This window comes from Ylistrum balloti, unplaced genomic scaffold (genome assembly GCF_031769215.1).
Source record: "Ylistrum balloti isolate Yb309-2 unplaced genomic scaffold, AGI_CSIRO_Ybal_v1 Utg369972, whole genome shotgun sequence".
Lineage (NCBI taxonomy): Eukaryota > Metazoa > Mollusca > Bivalvia > Pectinida > Pectinidae > Ylistrum > Ylistrum balloti.
Window position 1 is genome coordinate 2,005,068 of NW_026782064.1, and position 25,278 is coordinate 2,030,345.

The 25,278-nt window shown below is 36.7% G+C and overlaps 1 protein-coding gene across 1 annotated transcript in view; it reads left to right on the top strand.

Moving 5' to 3' along the window:
- Nucleotides 1-1,512: 1,512 nt before the first annotated feature.
- Nucleotides 1,513-25,278, top strand: part of LOC132547674 (transmembrane protein 135-like) — a 165,879-nt gene continuing 142,113 nt past the window's right edge. The window contains exons 1-3 of the mRNA XM_060211463.1: nt 1,513-1,659; nt 3,955-4,082; nt 17,527-17,619. Coding sequence (XP_060067446.1) covers nt 1,513-1,659; nt 3,955-4,082; nt 17,527-17,619 — 368 coding nt within the window. The remainder of the gene's footprint in view (nt 1,660-3,954; nt 4,083-17,526; nt 17,620-25,278) is intronic.

A 25,278-nucleotide genomic window follows, 5' to 3' on the forward strand; every position in this document is an offset into this window, starting at 1 on the left:
GCACATGAACGTAATGTGCGTGTTAATGGGAATATATGGAATAAAATGTCTTTCATTACAAGGAGTATATACAAACTTAATTTGAACGCTTACCGATTTAAGGAAACTATGACTGGACGGAAATCAATCGAACTGTTTTGTTTTAATTGAGTATGAAAAAGAAAAACGCACATGATTTCACCAATGATTTAGGCATTGTTTAAGGCACAAGTTAATCTTGTGATCTAATGCAGAACAAGGAGGGCTGGTACAAACAGGTGATAAAGACGGAGTAAACTGGGGGCTGTTCGATAATTACTCAGCTACTGTGCTTTTATTATTTGTATTATCAGATTAGCACGTAAAATAAATTGATTATTATAAACACCTTTATTCCAACATTTGATATTTTTGTGAGATTTCTGAGGGTGATGGATGGTCTGTCAATGATAAGCGCCCAGAAAACAATTTCATAAATATTCCTGGAGAAAGTTACAAGGGGTCTCACATTGAAAGTACAGAAAAAACGGCACTGACTGTATACCAACACCAACGACGAATTAAAATACTATCTATCCATCAATAATAATAATAAAAAAACTAGTATGACAGCTACTGGCACGAGACGTAAACAAAAGATAATAATCTCTACGTCGATAATTTCAATAACGAATTTGGAGTTATGATCTGTAATACTCAAAGGAAATTGTAGTGTTTTCCTATTCGTTGGTTAAATACACAAGTGTCAGTAGGTCGTCATTGATTACAGACAAAGCACCTGTCAGACGAGAACCAGCGCCATTCGAACGCACCGCTGCTCGATCATTACTCTCTCATTACCGCCTTTACACAATCACCAGTAGACCGAAAACACAAGATGCTATGTCAAGATAGCTCCCTCAGATTTATACCCCCGACACGCTACCAAGTTCGGGAAAGAACTATTATACATAGCACGTTTTGCATAGACATTAAGCAATACTTCGTGTAATGGTATATGAAAGTTCAGGAAAGATTACTTAAACTAGTCATTTTTCACATTGGAAACTATACTGATAGACTTAGTCTCTTTAAAAAATATCCGGTATACCATGAAAAATACTACATTAGATTTGAGAGGAATTATATATGTAAACAAGAAACATTAACAAGACGAATATTTCACGACGTTTTCGAGTATGTGGTATCTCTTCTAGAGGTCAAATTATATATCGTTCATATCATGTATATACAAATATATTTATTGATTGAAACACTGGCTAAGATATAGATTTAAGTCCGTGTTTGAATATTTCTCATACATTGATATTCGTAGAAATTCATTGAAGTCTGATTAATTACACACACTATTAAATTTCTAGTTCATCAGTCACGTGCAGAACAAATATACACCTGCTTGTCAAGTCCAAACACGTGCTCGTTTGTTTACAATATTCACTTCCTGGATATTTTGTGCAGAGGTTCACATCAAATATATCGAGGGCGCTGATTGGATAAAACTCCAAACCGGAAGCGGATAAATGAGAATTCAAGATGGTTGTCTTCGGCAAACCGACGAGTGTTCCCTACAGTTGCTATGAACTTGGACACACATGGACACCCTCTTGTACAAAGGCATCTCTCGGAGTATCTCTTGATGTCCTTAAAGAAGCCCTGAAAATATATGGCAGCCTCTATTTGGTACGCTACTAGTCACATAAAGCAAATAAACTTGTACAATCGAATGATTTTATGTCGACAGCAGAAGTCTCAGAGTCCAAAGTCACTACTTTTACCACCACACACCATACAGAATATACACAATAGAATGTTAGACAGAATAAATGTCATGTAGGAATTTCCTAACAGTTAACGAATTATGATCAATACACTGAGATGAATATTGATTGATATTAGCACATCTAATCACGAAGAAAACTTGTGTCCTGTGTATTTATTTTTTATCTGTTTCGGACCCCATAAAATCGTTTGTCAAAAGCTATGCTACGTAGATGAACTGTGAACAAAAATATGCATAAATGTAAAAGTGGATACATGGTTAATACATTTCCCTTGTAGTTCACCATAGTTCTTTGTAGATTTATATTACATTCACTCTTCCGTTGTTATATTCACATCTTCATTATACTATATTGTTTAAAAACAGCACATAGTGCAGCATTGAAATATATCTGTACTGTTTTCCAAAAGCAAAAAAGAACTATTTTTTGCGAATTTTCTGCATACAGTTTCGTCAACAAAGTGTTGACTGTCTATTGTTCCTTTGAATAGGGTCGCCATATAATACTCCTCTGCCATTTGTGCCATACTCTTCTGCCATTTGTGCCAACAGTAGATACAGCTGAATACCATAATAGTTTATTACTTTGTCCATAAAAGTGTCTTCCAAGGCAAATATCACATGAGATTCCCTGACAAAATATCAGATTATGTCATAGAAAGTACACATATGATACTGCTTTTCTGTCTGTGTTTTGAAATTATGACATCTTATACAGCTGACTTTATGTCCCAAACACTGGTACCTGAAGTTGAATTGATGGGTTATTTTATTGTAGCTTGCAGGATATTGTGTAAAAATGTGTAAAGAGGAAAAACACACAAACTTTGTCAACGAAATATATACTCATATTTTTTATGGTAAATGGATTCAATGAGAGCTATGTTTTTCTCCGTAAGTGCTACATGTTACTACATCCATAATCATCCAGGTGCAAGGTAATGCAGGTCAATATTTTATAAGGTACATTTTGCCAAAATGGCTGCTATGCAATGTATAACAGTAAGGAACTGATGTCCAGGCAATACATTCTGTAACTAGTGACATCAGTGGATACATCAGTACTTGTTAGTTTATTGCCACATTGAATGCAAGACATACTTGGTAACACTCAAGTTGGTTAGCAATGATAGCTCTTTATATGGACTGCAATACTTACCTTTAATTAGTACAACATTTCTCCATTTTGTATTGTAGTATATTTTTGTTCATATATTGTATCAATGTGTGTATAAGTATTTCTCATGTTTTAAATAAGAAATTTATAGATTCACAGAAGATTAAATATGTTTTTATTCTGATTGGTTTTTGTCATTGTCATATGAATTTTATATTTTTTGAACTCCACAAGAATGTTTGAAGGCATATTTGGTAGGTGGATATAAATTTTGAACATATCGATTGGTCAGAAGTTTGCAGTCTTCTCTTGGAGAAAGTTCAAGTGAGATAGCTGTCCAAGGCTAATCATATATTCAGTTTGTTGGTTTTTACTGGATTTTATTTTGAGCCACATACAACACCATGATGTGTTGGCTACAAATTAATGTTAAAATGTTTTCCTGGTTATCTAGAAAATATTAACCCAAGTGTACCGAAAAGTTGTTCTAGAACTGTTCCATAATTATATTCGAACAAAAGTTTAAAGGTGCCCCTTGACAATAAACGTGGGAAAGAAATGGGATGTGCATCTCGGAGTCATATAAAATTTTACTGTAAATATTCAAAAAGTGTTCAGACAAAAGAATCCTTTTGTGTTAAGTAATTTACATGAAAAAAGCAATATTGGCTTTTAGAAAAACTAAAAAAGCTCAATCTCCTTACCTACAAAATAAAAAAATTGGCTAACAGAACAAAAAGCCAAGTAGTCTTGATCATGTATTAAAAACCTTCTAATAACTGACAGTGTCTTAAACTGCTTACATTTTATGGACCAACCTCCCATTTCTTAAAGACCAATAATCATCATGACTGATGGATTGTGAATAAAAATGTTAAGAATAAAATTTAATACTTTGAGAAAATTGACTGACATTCTGTTGTGTATGACCTTGGTGATAGTGATTCTGATGCAGCATTTTTTCTGTCTCCTTTAAAGCCTTTACATTGACAGAGAATGTTGTTTGAAATCTATTACAGCTGTTCTGGTTTAAGCAAAAGCAATGCTTTATTTGATTAAGTTTTTTCTTATCCATTAGATTGCTGGAATTGTAAAGAAAAGAGGCAAGAAATATTTTCAGCATAAATGGTTAGCAGAGACCTTTCAGTCAACCTTGTTTCTAACAACAAATGGAACCTTATTTTTGACATTCTTCTGTCTATGGAGGTAAGATACATATATAGCATTAACTAATAGCATTATGAAAACTAATACACATACACTGAGTAATATATCTGGATTGAATATGTATAGCAAATATAGTAAATTCAAGGGTCTTAAAGTATATAGTGAACCCAGGGGACAAACAGTATATAGTAAACCCAGGGGACAAACAGTATATAGTTAACCCAGGGGGTATACAGTATATAGTAAACAGTATATAGGAAACCCAGGGGGTATACAGTATATAGTAAACCCAGGGGACATACAGTGTATAGTAAACACAGGGGACATACAGTAAACCTAGGGGGTATACAGTATATAGTAAACCCATGGTACATACAGTGTATAGTAAACCCAGGGGACATATAGTATATAGTAAGCCCAGGGTACATACCGTATATAGTAAACCCAGGGGGTATACAGTATATAGTAAACCCAGGGGGTATACAGCGTATAGTAAACCCAGGGGACATACAGTGTATAGTAAACCCAGGGTACATACAGTATATAGTAAACCCAGGGCACATACAGTATATAGTAAACCCAGGGCACATACAGTATATAGTAAACCCAGAGGACATACAGTATATAGTAAACCCAGAGGACATACAGTATATAGTAAACCCAGGGTACATACAGTATATAGTAAACCCAGGGGGTATACAGTGTATAGTAAACCCAGGGTACATACAGTATATAGTAAACCCAGGGGTACATACAGTATATAGTAAACCCAGGAGGTATACAGTATATAGTAAACCAAGATTACATACATTATATAGTAAACCCAGGGTACATACAGTATATAGTAAACCCAGGGGGTATACAGTATATAGTAAACCCAGGGTACATAAACCCAGGGGGTATACAGTGTATAATAAACCCAGGGGACATACAGTGTATTGTAAACCCAGGGGGTATACAGTATATAGTAAACCCAGGGGGTATACAGCGTATAGTAAACCCAGGGGACATACAGTGTATAGTAAACCCAGGGCACATACAGTATATAGTAAACCCAGGGTACATACAGTATATAGTAAACCCAGGGGGTATACAGTATATAGTAAACCCAGGGGACATACAGTGTATAGTAAACCCAGGGGGTATACAGTGTATAGTAAACCCAGGAGACAAACAGTATATAGTAAACCCAGGGTACAAACAGTATATAGTAAACCCAGGGGGTATACAGTGTATAGTAAACCCAGGGCACATACAGTGTATAGTAAACCCAGGGGGTATACAGTGTATAGTAAACCCAGGAGACAAACAGTATATAGTAAACACAGGGTACAAATAGTATATAGTAAACCCAGGGGGTATACAGTGTATAGTAAACCCAGGGCACATACAGTGTATAGTAAACCCAGGGGGTATACAGTGTATAGTAAACCCAGGGCACATACAGTGTATAGTAAACCCAGGGGGTATACAGTGTATAGTAAACCCAGGGTACATACAGTATATAGTAAACCCAGGGTACAAACAGTGTATAGTAAACCCAGGGTACATACAGTATATAGTAAACCCAGGGGACATACAGTGTATAGTAAACCCAGGGGACATACAGTATATAGTAAACCAAGATTACATACAGTATATAGTAAACCAAGATTACATAAAGTATATAGTTGTTGGAGAACAGGTTATATTTAATAGATTTCAATGTGATGAAAATGATTTTTATTGTAAAAGATGATGAAATTTGTTGCTTTTTACATGCTTAATTACTTAAACACAATTGCCATATTATAATTAGAGAATAACTGGAATATTCCAGTAAATGTGGTATACATAATCATTTTATGCTTAATAGATATTGTGAAGTCTTCCTGGTTCGAACATGGCTAGAATAATGCTTATAGTATAGATAAGTTCCCCTTCTTGTTTCATGATTACTTACATTCAATGCATCGATAGTCTGTTTTCCTGTCTGTCGTTCGTCCTTCAACAATTTTGAGTCCGCTATCATCAGGTGTTGGGCTACCCATAATGTCCTATTTGGTGATTTACCGGTCTTCCACCCATCATCTGTCTTTCTTCACTCTTTAGATGATTGGTTTTTCAAATTACTCCTTATCTATTCTTAAACATTTCTTGTTATTGCAAGGATTTCAAACCTAGAAGGCATTGATTCAGTGGTCAAAATTAAGGATTCTTTTATGTCTACTTCATTACAAGCATCAAAGTAATAAAAGTAATCCTGGTGGATATTTAGAAAAAGGATAAACTGAAATTGGGCACCATTTTCTGGACATACCTGATAACTCAAAGTTAACACTGGAAGGACATAGCAGGAATCACATAAACTTATAGAAAATTATCTTTGTCTTTGGATATCCTTGTAGTAGGTCAGTAACGAAGATCAAACATCCTTGTCAAATGTCAACAGGAATGGCACTGTTTGTTCACAAATTCAAATTGAACTTTTGTATCAAATCTGTAAATATCTATGCTGTATTAAGATCAGGAAGACTTTACAATACACATTATTTGGGAAGCATGCTGGGTAATATTGCATTATTGGTATTTAAATATATGTGCATTATTGCAACTAAAAATGCTTTTCATTCTGAAAAAATGCATGAGCTGATCTGACATTGCACAAGTTGATGATACTAAGCATATGGCATGTAATACTATCATACTTCCCAGTTAGTGATAATCAGTAATGGTTGTATGACATTGGAGACTAAACTTGATACCTAGTAGTGATGAGTGTGTTATATTTGTAGTATGGCTTCGTTGTATAGTGGTAATTAGTATGTAATTGATAAAATTATTAAGTGGCTGTATAGTTCAAACAGAAAGCCAGCTGATGGAACATGAAACAACCATCTTCTCAACCTTTCATCTGTAAAGGTAAAAAAACAGAAAGAGTTTATGACACTGAGATCAACCTTTCAACCTGTAAACAATTTAACATTTTCGACTTCTCCTCAATCGTAGCCTAAGATAAACCAAAGTAGTGAATTATATGGTTCCCAGTCCATAGGGGCCTGAAGGGCAGGGCAAAAAGTTGTCAAATTGACTACAAACTTAGAAAATCTTCTGCTCAACACCAAAGTATTGTAGAATCAATTGCTCTTCATGAATGGAAGCATCTTACGGTGCTTTGATTACCAAAATGGGTCTTACATTTCTTTCTGGGGAGGAAGGGTGTTAGACTAAAATTTTTATAGAAAAATTGTATTTTTGAGTATAAAGTTGTTTATTTCCCACTGGAAATAATTTAATAAGAATTATAAGTGAAGGATGACAGTTTCGATGGTATGCAGGTATTGACACTGGCTTACTATATTCAATGTCACAATTTCTTTTTCATGACACTTGAAAGCTACTTAACCTATAGGCCTTTTGTCTTTCTATTTGTCCATCATTTGTGCAGTAACTTTTGTTACCATTACTCCTGATGGTGAATGGATGTTGATACAAAGACAGAACTAGTAAGATGGTTGTGGTCCATATATCACTATTCTGGATGATGAATTGATGTTGATACAAAGACAGGATCTTTACTAGTAAGGAGAGTGTGTCCTTGTAGTATCTGTTGGTCTTCTCACTGAACAATATGGAGGAAGTCTGCCAAATACTGTCCTTCAATGCAAATAAGTGTCTGGTCAAGGACACAGACATAACTGCACTGAAAGTTTGATCTTAGCTTCCTGTGAAACACAAACCTGCCATGGCGAGGGTTTGAACCACAGTTCTTCTCTCAGATCTTCACTTGAGAAACACAAACCTTCCACAGGGAGGGATTGAACCACAGTTCTTCACTCAGATCTTCACATGAGAAACGCAAACCTTCCACAAGGAGCGACTGAATCACAGTTAACCTCTCAGTTTTTCAAGAATGAACCACAGTTCTTCTCTCAGATCTGCACTTGAAAAACACAAACCTGCCACAGGGAGGGATTGAACCACAGTTCTTCACTCAGATCTTCACATGAGAAACGCAAACCTTCCACAAGGAGCGACTGAATCACAGTTAACCTCTCAGTTTTTCAAGAACGAACCACAGTTCTTCTCTCAGATCTGCACTTGAAAAACACAAACCTGCCACAAGGAGGGATTGAACCTCAGCACATTTCTCAGATCTTTACCTGAGAAACCCTAACCTGCCTCGAGGAGGGATTGAACCACAGAACTCCTTAGACCTTCACGTAAGAAACACATACCTGCCATGGGGAGGGATTGAACCACAGAACTCCTTAGACCTTCACGTAAGAAATACATACCTGCCATGGGGAGGAATTGGACCACAGTACTCCTCTCAGTCTTCACCTGGATTTGAAATGCCTCATTTAGCTAATCCAGCACTCTGCCCTCCCCTCCGCCCTCACCATTCAAATGATATTTTAAGATAAGTTGATAATAAGTCATAAAAGTATAGTTATTTTGAATGCACTGTTTAATTTTGCTCAAAGATTGACATTTTATAATGGATAAATTCAAAATAAATTAACTTTTTATTTTTAATTTGTGTGAAAAGATGTATAATTGTTGGCCATTAAACTGCATGGCAAATATTGTCTATGTGGTATTCAGATACATGCAGAGATAAGAATGGTTTAATGCCAAAACTAGATTAAAAAAGGCATTTAAATCAATTAGTGCAGCGCCTGTGTTTGTCTTAATGTGAGTTAATTGATCTGGTGTACAGGTAGGGTGATCGCCAGTGTGTCTATGATTTATGGGCATTCTATAGGACACCATTATGACAGGGTGTAGCGCGAGTCGATGATGGTGTTAGGGTTTAACTACCACCATTATATCATTTTTTTTGTTTTGTTTAATGATGATTGTAGTTATAATCAGAATGTTATCTACAGGTAAAGGGGACATTTTCAAGTGTCTTTTTTGTAAGCAGTCTAATGATTAAGTAATCATAAATCAAAACAACATTCGCAGATATTCTCTGTATTGTCATCACTGTGATAACGGGAGTAAATGGGTATTAATCGTGTGTTGGTTCATCGTACCCTTTGGCACAGTTAGTGGACCATCCTGGGTTACGGGATGGCTGTATAAATAGTGGTCTGACAAAAAAAACGCGCAATTGGTTCTGATCACCAGATACACTCACCAATCTATACTGATCTATATTATTTTTTCATACTGCACTGACTGAGGTCACAGTACCAGGCAATGTCAGTAATCATCACTAATTTGTAAGGACAATTATCAATCAGCACTGTCATTAGGGAAGGCTAACAAGCGGCCACTACAGCTGATCAATCAGCATCAGGTGAGAGATGAGGCTCGGGGCAGGAGAAAATAATCCCAAATGAGAGAAATGAGGCTAGGGTGCGAGGAAGTAGTCTCTAGGGAGGGAAATAAGGCTCAGGGGAGGAGAAGTCATCCCCAGGGAATAAGATGGGGCTCAGGTGGGGGAAGTAGTCTCTAGGGAGAGAAATAAGACTCAGGCGGGAGATGTAATCCGCAGGGAAAAAGATGGGGCCCAGGTGGGGGAAGTAGTCTCTAGGGAGAGAAATAAGACTCAGGGGAGGAGAAGTAATCCCCAGGGAATAAAATGGGGCTCAGGTGGGGGAAGTAGTCAATATAGGAAGAGAAATAAGGCTCAGGGGAGAGGGAGAAGTCTCAGAGAAAGAGATAGAACCCAAGCGATTGGAGTATTTCTAAGGGAAAGAGGTGGAGCTAGCCTAGGTGAAGGGAAGTAACCTACAGTAGTTCCCTTCGAGAGAGGTGGGGCCTAGGTGAGGGGAAATATCCTACAGTAGTTCCCAGGGAGAAAGGTGGGGCCTGGGTGAGGGGAAATATACAGCAGTCCCCAGGGAGAGAGATGGAGTCTAGATGAGGGGAAGTATCCTACAGTAGTCCCCAGGGAGAGAGGTGGAGTCTAGATAAGGGAAAGTAACCTACAGTTGTCCCCAGGGAGAGAGGTAGGGCCTGGGTGAGGGGAAGAATCCTACAGTAGTCCCCACGGAGAGAGGTGGAGCCTAGGTGAGGGGAAATATCCTACAGTAGTCCCCTGGGTGAGAGGTGGGGCCTAGGTGAGGGGAAGTACCTTACAGTAGTCCCCAGGGAGAGAGGTGGAGCCTAGGTAAGGGGAAGTATCCTACAGTAGTCCCCAGGGAGAGAGATAGGGCCTGAGTGAGGGGAAGTGTCCTACAGTAGTCCCCAGGGAGAGAGGTGGGGCCTAGGTAAGGGGAAGTATCCTACAGTAGTTCCCAGGGAGAGAGGTGGGGCCTGGGTGAGGGGAAGTATCTTAAAGTTGTACCCAGGAAGAGAGGTGGCACCTAGATGAGGGAAAGTAACTTAACAGTAGTCCCCAGGGAAAGAGGTTGAGTCTAGATGAGGGGAAGTATCCTACAGTAGTCCCCAGGGAGAGAGGTGGAGCCTAGGTAGGGGAAGTAACTTACAGTAGTCCCCAGGGAGAGAGGTGGAGCCTAGGTGAGGGGAAGTAACCTACAGGGATAAGATGGAGCCCAACTAAGGGGGAGTAGTTCCCATGGAGAGAAGTAGGGCTCTAGTATGGTAAAGTAATTTTCAAGAAGAGATAGGGCCCAGGTGAGGGGAAGTTGATCTTAGGAAGGAAATGGAACCTATATGTGAAAGGAAGTTGTCCAAGGAAAGCACTGAAAGAGTAAGAGCTGAAATCAGCAGGAGTATGCCCCAGGGAGGGAGATAGGTCCAAAGTAAAGGGAAATAGGCTTTAATGAGGCAAATTGAGCCAAATAGAATGAAATTATTTCCACAGAAAGAAAGAGAGAGATAGTGCCCTCAACAGGGGTGTACATGTAAACCTAATGGAGCAAAAGGGAAACTATGATCAGAAAGAGGAATAAAAGTGATGGGGTACAGGTAAGGGAAAGTAGGTCCCAGGAAGGGAGATGGGGCTCAAGTGAGGTGAAGTAGACCCAGTGATAAATATGTCAAGGTATAGTGAAGGAAGGCAAAGGGAAAAAGCTTCTAATACATCGTGATGGTAGAGAAAATGACCAGGGTAGGGTTGTAACTGGTACACCCAAGGCTGGGGCTGGTGTCAGAATTGACCCAAGGAAGGATGGGCTGTCATAGGCATTAATTAGGCTAACAGGAGATACTGAGTGTCATATAATGTGATTAGACCCTAGAAAAAAAAATGGAGCATTAGCTGAGGGTAAGATTTAGACCCCAGGGAACATGGTGTCCATCAGGTGGTGCCTATCAGTACAAACAGGAAGGATCACCAGGAAAACATGCATTAATAAGCAAATTGGCAGCAAAACCATGTACATGTATTTATTTGTGGTGTCAATTAAAATAGAATTGAGGGAGCAGAATGCACTGGTAGTGCAGCTGTTGTTATGGTTAAAATGCCACAGCAGCTGTAACCCTGATTAGGGCAGACACAGGCATTGACACACATCACCTGGAGCAGTACTAATTATACATACTGGGGTGGAGAAAGACAGGGGCATTATTGAGGTGAGGAAGAAGGCTGTGCTGGGGTGGCCATGGGGGAAAGACAGGAAGGAGACATTATTGTGCTTGGGGATGGATGGAGGGTTTAGAAATAGGGGGGGGGGGGCATCAAGTTAGGAACAAAAGGTTTAAATGTACAAGGGTGGGGAAGGGAAATCAAGAAGTCCAAGGGTGGGACATCATTTTGGGGCTGGGGACTGGAGGTCATGAAGTAGAAAAGACAAGTCGACCTGAATGTCATTAGGGATGTCTGTAAGGAGATCATTATCTCTTTCAAGGTCAAGTTGTACAGATGGGAGATGGTCACACTTAGCATTATTATTGGGACTAATGATTCATGCATATAAGGATTTGTAAAAGCATAATTTTTTTTCCATTTGTAATTAGATCAATGATATAGAGGCACAGCTAGAAAACAAAATCAAGGAAATTATTGATTATCAGTGTGATATGTAGATTTACAGGACGTATACACATGATGGGAAACATGGCTGACTGCAATTTGTAAATAAACATTGAAGGAGCTTGTAAAATTGTAATTTGAAATTATTATATAGTAAAAAAAGGTAATGACTGATGTTAGACTTGCCAAGTCAAACTTGGAACATTTGTACAAGCAGGAGATGGCAGATAGGTGATGAAAAACAGGTAGCTAAATGTACTGTTAAAGACAAAAAATTAAGGAGACAGAAAGAAATGATTATACTCTATCAATTAGGAAGATGTATAGAGGTAGTGGGTGGACACATTGGCAGATAACACTGATAATAGGAAAACATTGGAAGGAATGGAGAGTCTAAATCACTATATACTCCCACAGCCGTACTCAGGGCAACAAATAAACATTCACATCTGAATATGTGACAGAGAATGGGGTAAAAATGATCGGGGTGGGGGAAAATGATCATCAAATGGTGATTGCAGTAAACAATTACATATGGGGTAAAAGTACATCTGTATACTCTGTGCAGTTGGTAGTACATAGCTGACAGTACGTGATATAACTACAGGTAAAGTGTACATAGCTTACAGTAAAGTATATATAACTACAGGTAGAGTCTACATAGCTTACAGTACAAGTTATATAACTACAGGTAGAGTCTACATATCTTACAGTACAGTATATATAACTACAGGTAAAGTCTACATAGCTTACAGTACAGGATATATAACTACAGGTAGAGTCTACATAGCTTACAGAACAGGATATATAACTACAGATAGAGTGTACATAGCTTACAGTACAGGTAAAGTCTACATAGCTTGCAGTACAGTATATATAACTACAGGTAAAGTCTACATAGCTTACAGTACAGTATATATAACTACAGGTAAAGTCTACATAGCTTACAGTAAAGTATATATAACTGCAGGTAGAGTCTACATAGCTTACAGTACAAGTTATATAACTACAGGTAGAGTCTACATATCTTACAGTACAGTATATATAACTACAGGTAAAGTCTACATAGCTTGCAGTACAGGATATATAACTACAGGTAAAGTCTACTTAGCTTACAGTACAGATATATAACTACAGGTGAAGTGTACATAGCTTACAGGACAGGATATATAACTACAGGTAAAGTCTACGTAGCTTACAGTACAAGTTATATAACTACAGGTAGAGTCTACATATCTTACAGTACAGTATATATAACTACAGGTAAATTGTACATAGCTTACATTACAGATATATAACTACAGGTAAAGTCTGCATAGCTTACAGTACAGTATATATAACTACAGGTAAATTGTACACACCATATAATACAGGATACATAACTACAGGTTAAGGGTGTATACTATGAGGAAACTGTTCATGTTCCAGCTACTTCTAAATTTCCACTGGTGGAATTTAGCTTAAACTTGCCTGAAGTCATCCTAAGATAGTCTTAACCAATTATTGTTGTTATTTTTTGGGTCAGTAACATAACCTTATAAGGAAAAATCAAATTATAAGGACATATGTAAACAAGAAAGTACATGTATGTTGGACCATTTATATAATTATTGATCCTCTTGCCCCCTGTCAAATCCATGGCCACATCATGTTTTATTTTTGTACTTTGGCTAGAAACAATAATCAATTAATGGTGTGTAAGATTTTGTGATAGTTTGTTTTTGCTGCCTCAGTAACGTGTATTTGAAATGTTGAAATGCCTTTACAAAAAATGATTGAAGGGTTTGCACTGGTAATTAGGATTATTTGTTGTTCTGCAATGTCTCAGGGGATGTTACAATTGGCTAAAGGTCATCAGATAGATGATAATTCCGTCAGGCGAGTTCAGTTTTCTGTACCTTGTCAGGGGTTTTAATTCGAGACGCAGTATGAATAAGATTTCATAGATTTCTACGTTAATAATTAATTACTGCTTTCATTGTGCTATTTACCGAGCACTGGATAAAGTTGATTGATTGATGTTAAAATCAATGACTATAGATCGTTCATCATAATTAACACACAATGGTGTCACGATGATCCCTCGTCTTACTTGGGTAAATAATACTTGATGTGATACCAAATACGGGCCAAACATTGCCTACAACAATGATAAATGTATTTCAGGTAGAAGAGATTAGGTGCTATACTATTATATGTAGTATAGAATTTTCAATGGGTGCACCTTCTGACCAGTACTAGTTTGAACAGATATGAATGCCGAGTGAAGTTTACATAGACTGTCAATGCCTGGCCGTAGCTGTCAAGATTAATCAGATGTCTTATGCTTTGAATTATATTTCTTCTTAAAGGAATCAATTGTCATATATGCATCCCACCAATTGTCTAATCAACTGTTTCTTTCCTCTTTGGTGTATTGAGTATCTGTTTCCCCTTATCAGAATTGATCTACGAATAGGTGAAGCAGAAAAATCCTTTGGAATGATGCATGTTTGAAATGTATTTAAATAAGTTGTTTGCACAGATGACAGGGACCTATACTATTAGGGTAACATCTGTTTAACATAAAATCTATAATTCTATTCATATAAAGAAAATTAAGTTGCTTATAGTATATTTGAGGGAAAAAAATATATTATTGATTTTTATTGAAAAGAAAATTGATGTTATCTAAATAAAATCACAGTAAATGATATACTTTGATCATTTGACCATACATTCAGTTTTATTTATTTTCTTTCATTCCAAAAACCTTATATTCCAGTACTGTGTGTGTTGGTGAGATGTAGAACCTTCTAGTCTGACATACCAGACAGTCGTGTTATTGATGTAACCATATCATGTGTGGTACCAGAAACAGCCGTGTCATAAAACCCACATTACTCAAGTACTAAACTAACTTTTTCAGATTAAAAAAATTTAAATATGCTGGAAGTGCAGTTATAAAATTTAATGGATCTGTTTACATTATGGTTTAAATCTATATATGGATGTTTGTCTGGTTTCTCTTTCATTTCTGATCACTACTACATGTATCCCTGATCAAGTTGATCAAGTAGGGTAGTGGTGGACACTGATGTAATATTGGTGGTATGTACAGGTAGTGGTAGACACTGATGTAATATTGGTGGTATGTACAGGTAGTGGTGGACACTGATGTAATATTGGTGGTATGTACAGGTAGTGGTAGACACTGATGTAATATTGGTGGTATGTACAGGTAGTGGTGGACACTGATGTAATATTGGTGGTATGTACAGGTAGTGGTGGACACTGATGTAATATTGGTGGTATGTACAGGTAGTAATGAACACTGATGTAGTATTGGTGGTATGTACAGGTAGTGGTGGACACTGATGTAATATTGGTGGTATGTACAGGTAGTGGTGGACACTGATGTAATATTGGTGGTATGTACAGGTAGTGGTGGTCACTGATGTAATATTGGTGGTATGTACAGGTAGTGGTGGACACTGATGTAATATTGGTGGTATGTGTTTGTTGTCTTCAGATGTATATGGATCTAGTTTATTGTGTCAAAAACTGTACTCCATTATACAGAATTAAATGACTTTAATAGTTTTTACAGTTATTTCCATCAGGAATGTCACAGAAATCAAAAGTGTAATCCAAGTCTACCTATTCATTTTCAATGTACTGCAAAGTCATTTATTTTTATTAATGTTTAAAAAAAAAAAAAAAATACTTTTGAGAACACTTGAGTTTCATGAATAGCACAGTATGTCTTCTTATTCTAAGTAAGGCCAGGTGATTTCTGAACATTTCACTGCTTTAACAAATAAATACACTTATAACAGATAAGATTAAATATAGAGATCCTACTTTAAGAATTAACAAATAAACCCAGTTAATGTAACACATGAAATTAAATAGTGTCATCCTGTTATGTATTTCATCTTCCAAGTCCTGCCTTTGATGAGGATAAACAGGCAAGGAACACAAATGTGTATCATGATGTACTTTAGGGGTCACAAAAGAAACTTTACATGTTTACTGTGATGACTCCAGACACCTTAAAGTATACAAGAACACTATTCTGAGATATCCTAAGATGTCATGAGTACAGAAAGAGTTACTGCTGAATACAGTTGGTAACAGTCACCTTTCCAGGAGAATGATATATATGTTACAGTATTTAAGGGTAGGTAATGTTTGTAAGAACATTTGTGCTTTTACTTATCTTTGCTTTTAAGGATCAAACTACATAATATCATTAGGACATGCATGATACTATATCAAAGCATGTAACTTTTACTGGGTCATTTGCATGACACAATTAACTACTAAATGATATAGTGTGGAGATTAATTATCCTGTATGTCATTAGTTTGATATAGCTATAATGATTCTCTACCAGTCTATACACTGATATATTGATGTAACCAGAAATACAGTTAGTGTGTGATCATCACTATAACATGACCCTGTTTAGTCTCCAATCATAGGCTTTCATTATGTTGAGTAATAGGGCCTTCTTGTGGAGTACACATGTAGTTCCGTGTTGTTCGGTTCAGGTAGTATTCTGGTAGGTCAAAAAAATCCAAATATAAATGAATCCATTTGTTTCAATTTAATATTGAAATGTCATTTTTATTTCAGAAAGTTAACAGGAATTTACATATTCATCAATGCATTCCTGTGTGGAATTCCAGCTTGTGCAATGTCAATTAGCATAGAGAGGAAAGACAGGTATACATATCTCTACAGGGTGTCACACAAGGGAGATAATCAGGACTCAATCCACATGAAATATATAGTAATTACTACATTCTAAATTGAAGCTCAACATTTCTAAAATATTGTATGTTGTTAAGCAAATAAAAAAAAAGATGAAATTTGGTATCTGAAATTTACTTGGTTACTGTATTGATAAATAGTATGTGGATTTGTCATTTTCAACATTGAACATGTGTCATGATTATCTCCCCTTCTGTACTTTTACTCTACTCCCTGCTGCTTTGTGTTTGTATCACTGTATTACACACTAGAATTGCCACTGATCCAAACCTGAGGTACATGTTTGTGTGCTGGACATTTCTTGGTTCTGATTATGTCTGGAAGGAAAGGGATGAGTTCTCCTATTTTATACTCCTCAATCTGAGACAAGCTGGGGTGGTTTTTCAGATGAGATCTTGGATAGGGTGTAAGATCTGACATGAAGCTGGGAAGGGATTGGGATTCGTCCTGGCTCCAGCAGACAACATGCTGTACTGTATCAGGCTTGATCAGGTGCAAGTCACATCTTACATGTCATTCATGCTCCAGGTTCCAAGAGAAGCCTTTCATCCCTCTGTAGTCCAAACAAAAACACATCTTGTCATGGTTCCCTAATCATGATACATAATACAAGTCTTTATCATGTAGATCAGGAAAGTACAAGCTTGGCATTTCTGCAGATTAGGATGAAGGGCTACTCTGGAAAATCTGTGATTGCTGAATATTAGTTGTTTGTCACATAGTAATCACAACAAAGAATTTCTTGATTGACAGAAAATAATTCTGTTGTGGGTATTATTGGCAAATGTTTAGGAAAACTAACCATATAGAATGGTAAGATAAAACTTGACATCCAATATTGTTTTTTGTTGACAGGAAAATCCTAGGCCGATTCTATTTACCTACCTTGTCATTTATTCCTGCTGCAACAGCTTCGTTTGTTGGAATCCTTGTTGAGAGGGCATCCAGGTATTGGCCCTTTATTGTAATGTAACAGTGAGGAAGATTTAAATCCACCAATCATTGATAGTTTATCATTGACCAATCATAAGAAAGGTTACATTGATGCCTTCACAATACTGGTGAGCTGTAGTATGGTATAAAGTGACAATCCATGCTTCAATCTTTCTGTTTGTCCTCCCTTTGGTTTTTACTTGTTTAATAAGAATTAGCTAGCATGTACAATCTTGAATTAAGGCTTAATTCAAAATCAAACAAAATCTACACACATTTAATCAAACAGTTACCATTTAAAATCTATGCATCATAAATTAGCATAACAAACTTATGAACTTCAATAGTTCCAATGGAGCAATTTCTTTAGAAATGTTGTGATGAAGCTTTATAAATAAAATGGCCACATTTTTATGTAAATACCAATTCAGTATGAATTTGTGTGGAATTTAATATTTAGAAATTTATATATAGCTGTAAAGTTTTGAAATGAATTTGAATTTGGGGTAAAAAAAGAAGTTGGGAAATCAGGAGAGAAATTGGAGACTGATATCAAGTATGTGCATTTGTTTATTTCATGTGTGTAAAATTACAAACAAACAACAAGAAAACCCCACAGAAATGGAATACTATAGTGCTAACACACATGACACAATGGATAGGAAAAAAAACAGGTGGACATTAGACAAATACTGTAAATAAAGAGACAACAAAAACTCCTGAAAACATGAAATATCACACATAAAATCAGGGGGTCTTCCCTGAACACCAACTCTGCCAATGACAACATATTTACATAGGAGGTCAGTTGTGATGACAGTGAGTTACAGTCTGGTGCAGAATTGTTTTACAGGTAACTGGTACAGGTAAATCATATCATCAAGTTCTGATAACTGTTCAGAAAATTGTTAATAATTGGAAAATAGATCAATCAAATATATTTCTTAAAACTGTTCCAATCCCAAGCTGTTTAATAGGAAATGTATAAAAGCCCGTACATTTTGGAGAATTATCATATTTCAATCTGCACTTTGAAGCATCAATTTCTCATTGCTTGATTGATTACTTAACTTTTGTCACACATGTAATAATTAATCTGGTACTTATTTCAGTTTAGTGTAAATTTTCATAGCTTTTGTCATATATGTCAGTTATTCTTGTACTCTTTTCAGCTAATGTAAAGTGTGCTTAATTTGAGTGATATTATTATCAGGAGTGCCAAACTATTAAGCATCTTTTATATACCTTTAGGTGAAGGACGAGAGGGGGTGGGTATTGTGATAATCATTGTGACATGCAACAAACGTGGGTATAAGCCTTTCTTTAATCAACATTTGGTGTTTAAGAAGTCAGTGTCAAAAGCAAGTAAAGGTTATTAAGAAAAAAAACATCTACAAACCCTGTTTTGTTCAAACAGAAACTGGATAATGGCAGATGTTTTTTCCTGATCCCTAAACAATTTAAGATTTTCTATGCAGTTAATTGATTTAAATATGCAATTTGTATAATGTTTACATTAATAGAGTTTTAGTTTTCCCCTTCCACCATATTTTAGATATACAGTAACTAGCATATCAAAAATGTAGTCTTTCTTCTAAAAATCTAACAGTATATAGTCTAGGACAAGGCCATATTGATATATTATTTTCACTTGTTAGTTTGTTTTGTTTTTTACCCTTTAGTCATTAACATGTTTTGTATGCTTACTAATGTTTGACAAAATCTTTTGTGATTTGTTAAGATTTCAGATGGTGGTCGGGGCTGTTCTGATCACCTTGTGTATGTGGTCTATGGTCAGTAGTCTGCTGTATGTCCTTCTGTCCATCCTTCTGTCCTTAAACAATTCTTGTTATCACTTTTTCTGGAGAAGTTCATGATGGATCTTTTTCAAATTTTATATGTAGGGACTCTTGGTTCCATAGTTGTCACCTCATTAGACTGATGTTAAAAACATGAGTGATAGAAAACCATCTTGGATTTTGACAGTAATGGTTCGCTGTTGCCTTTTTTGGAGAAGTACAAGATGAATCATTCTGAAACTTCATATATAGCTTTGTGTTTGTCCTTAGTACTTCATAGTCCATTTTGAGGTTGAACAGAAAACAAAATGCCAACAGGTGGCCATTTATGATTTTGATAGAGAAAGTTTGGTATCATTCTTTCTTGAGTAGTACTGGATGGATCTTTCTTTATTTACAGATATAGGGTTTTCTTTAGTTTTGCACTTTTGATTTCGAGACTGATATATTAAAAAAAAAATATGACTGAAGGACAGTCATCTTTAATTGCCTGGTGGTCCTTTCTCAGATTTTATGTAAGTTCCCTTAGGTCCCTAGTTGTAACTTTTTGATGTTAGGACTGATCAGAAGAACAAAATAGTTGACAGGTGGCCATCTTGGGATTTTTACGTTGAAAGTTTGTTATCACAATTTCAGAATTACTGGATGGATCTTTCTCATTTTATACAATCCTTTCTCTTGGTCCCTAGTTATGCCCATATAATTTTGAGACAGACATAATAACAAAATTCCTGACTAATGACCATATTGGATTTGGCAGTTAAATGTTACTTTCACTGTCTCTTAAGAGGAGTTTTCAAATTTCATAAAAACCAACAATTGAGGAGAGAAGAAAAAAGAAGGGATCAGATTCCTAAAGATCAAAAAATCATCTTCAGGTTGTGGCTTAGGGAATCATGGTCATCTGATTGCTATGACTTAGGGAATCATGATCATCTGATTGCTATGACTTAAAGAATCATGATCATCTGATTGCTATGACTTAAAGAATCATGATCATCTGATTGCTATGACTTAAAGAATCCTGATCATCTGATTGCTATGGCTGAGGGAATCATGGTCATCTGATTGCTATGGCTGAGGGAATCATGATCATCTAATTGCTATGACTGAGGGAATCATGATCATCTGATTGCTATGGCTGAGGGAATCATGATCATCTGATTGCTATGACTGAGGGAATCATGATCATCTGATTGCTATGACTGAGGGAATCATGGTCATCTGATTGCTGTGGCTTAGGGAATCATGATCATCTGATTGCTATGGCTGAGGGAATCATGATCATCTGATTGCTATGACTGAGGGAATCATGATCATCTGATTGCGATGACTTAGGGAATCATGGTCATCTGATTGCTATGACTGAGGGAATCATGATCATCTGATTGCGATGACTTAGGAATCATGATCATCTGATTGCGATGACTTAGGAAATCATGATCATCTGATTGCTATGACTTAGGGAATCATGATCATCTGATTGCTATGACTTAAAGAATCATGATCATCTGATTGCTATGACTTAGGGAATCATGATCATCTGATTGCTATGACTTAAAGAATCATGATCATCTGATTGCTATGACTGAGGGAATCATGATCATCTGATTGCTATGACTTAAAGAATCATGATCATCTGATTGCTATGACTTAAAGAATCATGATCATCTGATTGCTATGACTGAGGGAATCATGATCATCTGATTGCTATGACTTAGGGAATCATGATCATCTGATTGCTATGACTTAAAGAATCATGATCATCTGATTTCTATGACTTAGGGAATCATGATCATCTGATTGCTATGACTGAGGGAATCATGATCATCTGATTGCTATGACTTAAAGAATCATGATCATCTGATTGCTATGACTGAGGGAATCATGATCATCTGATTGCTATGGCTGAGGGAATCATGGTCATCTGATTGCTATGACTGAGGGAATCATGATCATCTGATTGCTATGACTGAGGGAATCATGATCATCTGATTGCTATGACTTAGGGAATCATGATCATCTGATTGCTATGACTTAAAGAATCATGATCATCTGATTGCTATGGCTGAGGGAATCATGATCATCTGATTGCTATGACTGAGGGAATCATGATCATCTGATTGCTATGACTTAAAGAATCATGATCATCTGATTGCTGTAGCTTAGGGAATCATGGTCATCTGATTGCTATGACTGAGGGAATCATGATCATCTGATTGCTATGACTGAGGGAATCATGATCATCTGATTGCTATGACTTAGGGAATCATGATCATCTGATTGCTATGACTTAGGGAATCATGATCATCTGATTGCTATGACTTAGGGAATCATGATCATCTGATTGCTATGACTTAGGGAATCATGGTCATCTGATTGCTATGACTGAGGGAATCATGATCATCTGATTGCTATGACTGAGGGAATCATGATCATCTGATTGCTATGGCTGAGGGAATCATGATCATCTGATTGCTATGGCTGAGGGAATCATGATCATCTGATTGCTGTGACTTAGGGAATCATGATCATCTGATTGCTATGACTTAGGGAATCATGATCATCTGATTGCTATGACTTAGGGAATCATGATCATCTGATTGCTATGACTGAGGGAATCATGATCATCTGATTGCTATGACTGAGGGAATCATGATCATCTGATTGCTATGACTGAGGGAATCATGATCATCTGATTGCTATGACTGAGGGAATCATGATCATCTGATTGCTATGACTGAGGGAATCATGATTCATGACTGAATCATGATCATCTGATTGCTATGACTGAGGGAATCATGATCATCTGATTGCTGTGGCTTAGGGAATCATGATCATCTGATTGCTATGACTGAGGGAATCATGATCATCTGATTGCTATGACTTAGGGAATCATGATCATCTGATTGCTATGACTTAGGGAATCATGATCATCTGATTGCGATGACTTAGGGAATCATGATCATGATCATCTGATTGCTGTGACTTAAAGAATCATGATCATCTGATCTATGATTGCTGATTGCTATGACTTAAAGAATCATGATCATCTGATTGCTATGACTGAGGGAATCATGATCATCTGATTGCTATGACTTAGGGAATCATGATCATCTGATTGCTATGACTTAGGGAATCATGATCATCTGATTGCTATGACTGAGGGAATCATGATCATCTGATTGCTATGACTTAGGGAATCATGATCATCTGATTGCTGTGACTTAGGGAATCATGATCATCTGATTGTGATGGCTGAGGGAATCATGATCATCTGATTGCTGTAGCTTAGGGAATCATGATTATCTGATTGCTATGGCTGAGGGAATCATGATCATCTGATTGCTATGGCTGAGGGAATCATGATGATCATTGATTGAATCTATGTACATTTTCTGTTTATGATCATCATCTTTTCTGATCATGTTACTGTTGAATCTAGGGAATCATGATCATGTTGTTGGAAACTCTGATTGTCATCTTTGCTGATGTGATTGTTTGAAACTCTGATCTTACTGTTGTTGGAAACTCTGATCATCTTACTGTTGTTGGAATGACTCTGATGATCTGATCATCTGTTACTGTTGTTGGAAACTCTGATCATCTTACTGTTGTTGGAAACTCTGATCATGTTACTGTGTTGGAAACTCTGATCATGTTACTGTGTTGGAAACTCTGATGATCTTACTGTTGTTGGAAAATCTGATCTGACTGTGACTCTGATGATCTTACTGTGTTGGAATCTTACTGTTGTTGGAAACTCTGATCATGTTACTGTTGTTGGAAACTCTGATGATCTTACTGTTGTTGGAAACTCTGATGATCTTACTGTTGTTGGAAACTCTGATGATCTTACTGTTGTTGGAAACTCTGATGATCTTACTGTTGTTGGAAACTCTGATGATCTCACTGTGGTTGGAAACTCTGATGATCTTACTGTTGTTGGAAACTCTGATCATCTTACTGTTGTTGGAAACTCTGATGATCTTACTGTTGTTGGAAACTCTGATCATCTTACTGTTGTTGGAAACTCTGATGATCTTACTGTTGTTGGAAACTCTGATGATCTTACTGTTGTTGGAAACTCTGATCATGTTACTGTGTTGGAAACTCTGATCAAGTCACTGTTGTTGGAAACTCTGATCAAGTTACTGTTGTTGAAAACTCTGATCATGTTACTGTGTTTGAAACTCTGATCAAGTTACTGTTGTTGGAAACTCTGATGATCTTACTGTTGTTGGAATCTCTGATGATCTTACTGTTGTTGGAAACTCTGATCATGTTACTGTGTTGGAAACTCTGATCAAGTCACTGTTGTTGGAAACTCTGATGATCTTACTGTTGTTGGAAACTCTGATCATCTTACTGTTGTTGGAAACTCTGATCATGTTACTGTGTTTGAAACTCTGATCATGTTACTGTTGTTGGAATCTCTGATGATCTTACTGTTGTTGGAAACTCTGATGATCTTACTGTTGTTGGAATCTCTGATGATCTTACTGTTTTTGGAATCTCTGATGATCTTACTGTTGTTGGAAACTCTGATCATGTTACTGTGTTGGAAACTCTGATCAAGTCACTGTTGTTGGAATCTCTGATCAAGTTACTGTTGTTGGGAACTCTGATCAAGTTACTGTTGTTGGAAACTCTGATCATGTTACTGTGTTGGAAACTCTGATCAAGTCACTGTTGTTGGAAACTCTGATCAAGTCACTGTTTTTGGAAACTCTGATCATGTTACTGTTGTTGGAAACTCTTATGATCTTACTGTTGTTGGAAACTCTGATCATGTTACTGTTGTTGGAAACTCTGATGATCTTACTGTTGTTGGAAACTCTGATGATCTTACTGTTGTTGGAAACTCTGATCATGTTACTGTGTTGGAAACTCTGATCATGTTACTGTTGTTGGAAACTCTGATCATGTTACTGTTGTTGGAATCTCTGATCATCTTACTGTTGTTGGAAACTCTGATGATCTTACTGTTGTTGGGAACTCTGATCATGTTACTGTTGTTGGAAACTCTGATGATCTTACTGTTGTTGGAAACTCTGATCATGTTACTGTGTTGGAAACTCTGATCATGTTACTGTTGTTGGAATTTCTGATGATCTTACTGTTGTTGGAATCTCTGATGATCTTACTGTTGTTGGAAACTCTGATGATCTTACTGTTGTTGGAATCTCTGATCATCTTACTGTTGTTGGAATCTCTGATGATCTTACTGTTGTTGGAAACTCTGATGATCTTACTGTTGTTGGAAACTCTGATCATCTTACTGTTGTTGGAAACTCTGATGATCTTACTGTTGTTGGAAACTCTGATCATCTTACTGTTGTTGGAAACTCTGATCATGTTACTGTGTTTGAAACTCTGATCATGTTACTGTTGTTGGAAACTCTGATGATCTTACTGTTGTTGGAAACTCTGATGATCTTACTGTTGTTGGAAACTCTGATCATGTTACTGTGTTGGAAACTCTGATCAAGTCACTGTTGTTGGAAACTCTGATCAAGTTACTGTTGTTGAAAACTCTGATCATGTTACTGTGTTTGAAACTCTGATCAAGTTACTGTTGTTGGAAACTCTGATGATCTTACTGTTGTTGGAATCTCTGATGATCTTACTGTTGTTGGAAACTCTGATCATGTTACTGTGTTGGAAACTCTGATCAAGTCACTGTTGTTGGAAACTCTGATGATCTTACTGTTGTTGGAAACTCTGATCATCTTACTGTTGTTGGAAACTCTGATCATGTTACTGTGTTTGAAACTCTGATCATGTTACTGTTGTTGGAATCTCTGATGATCTTACTGTTGTTGGAAACTCTGATGATCTTACTGTTGTTGGAATCTCTGATGATCTTACTGTT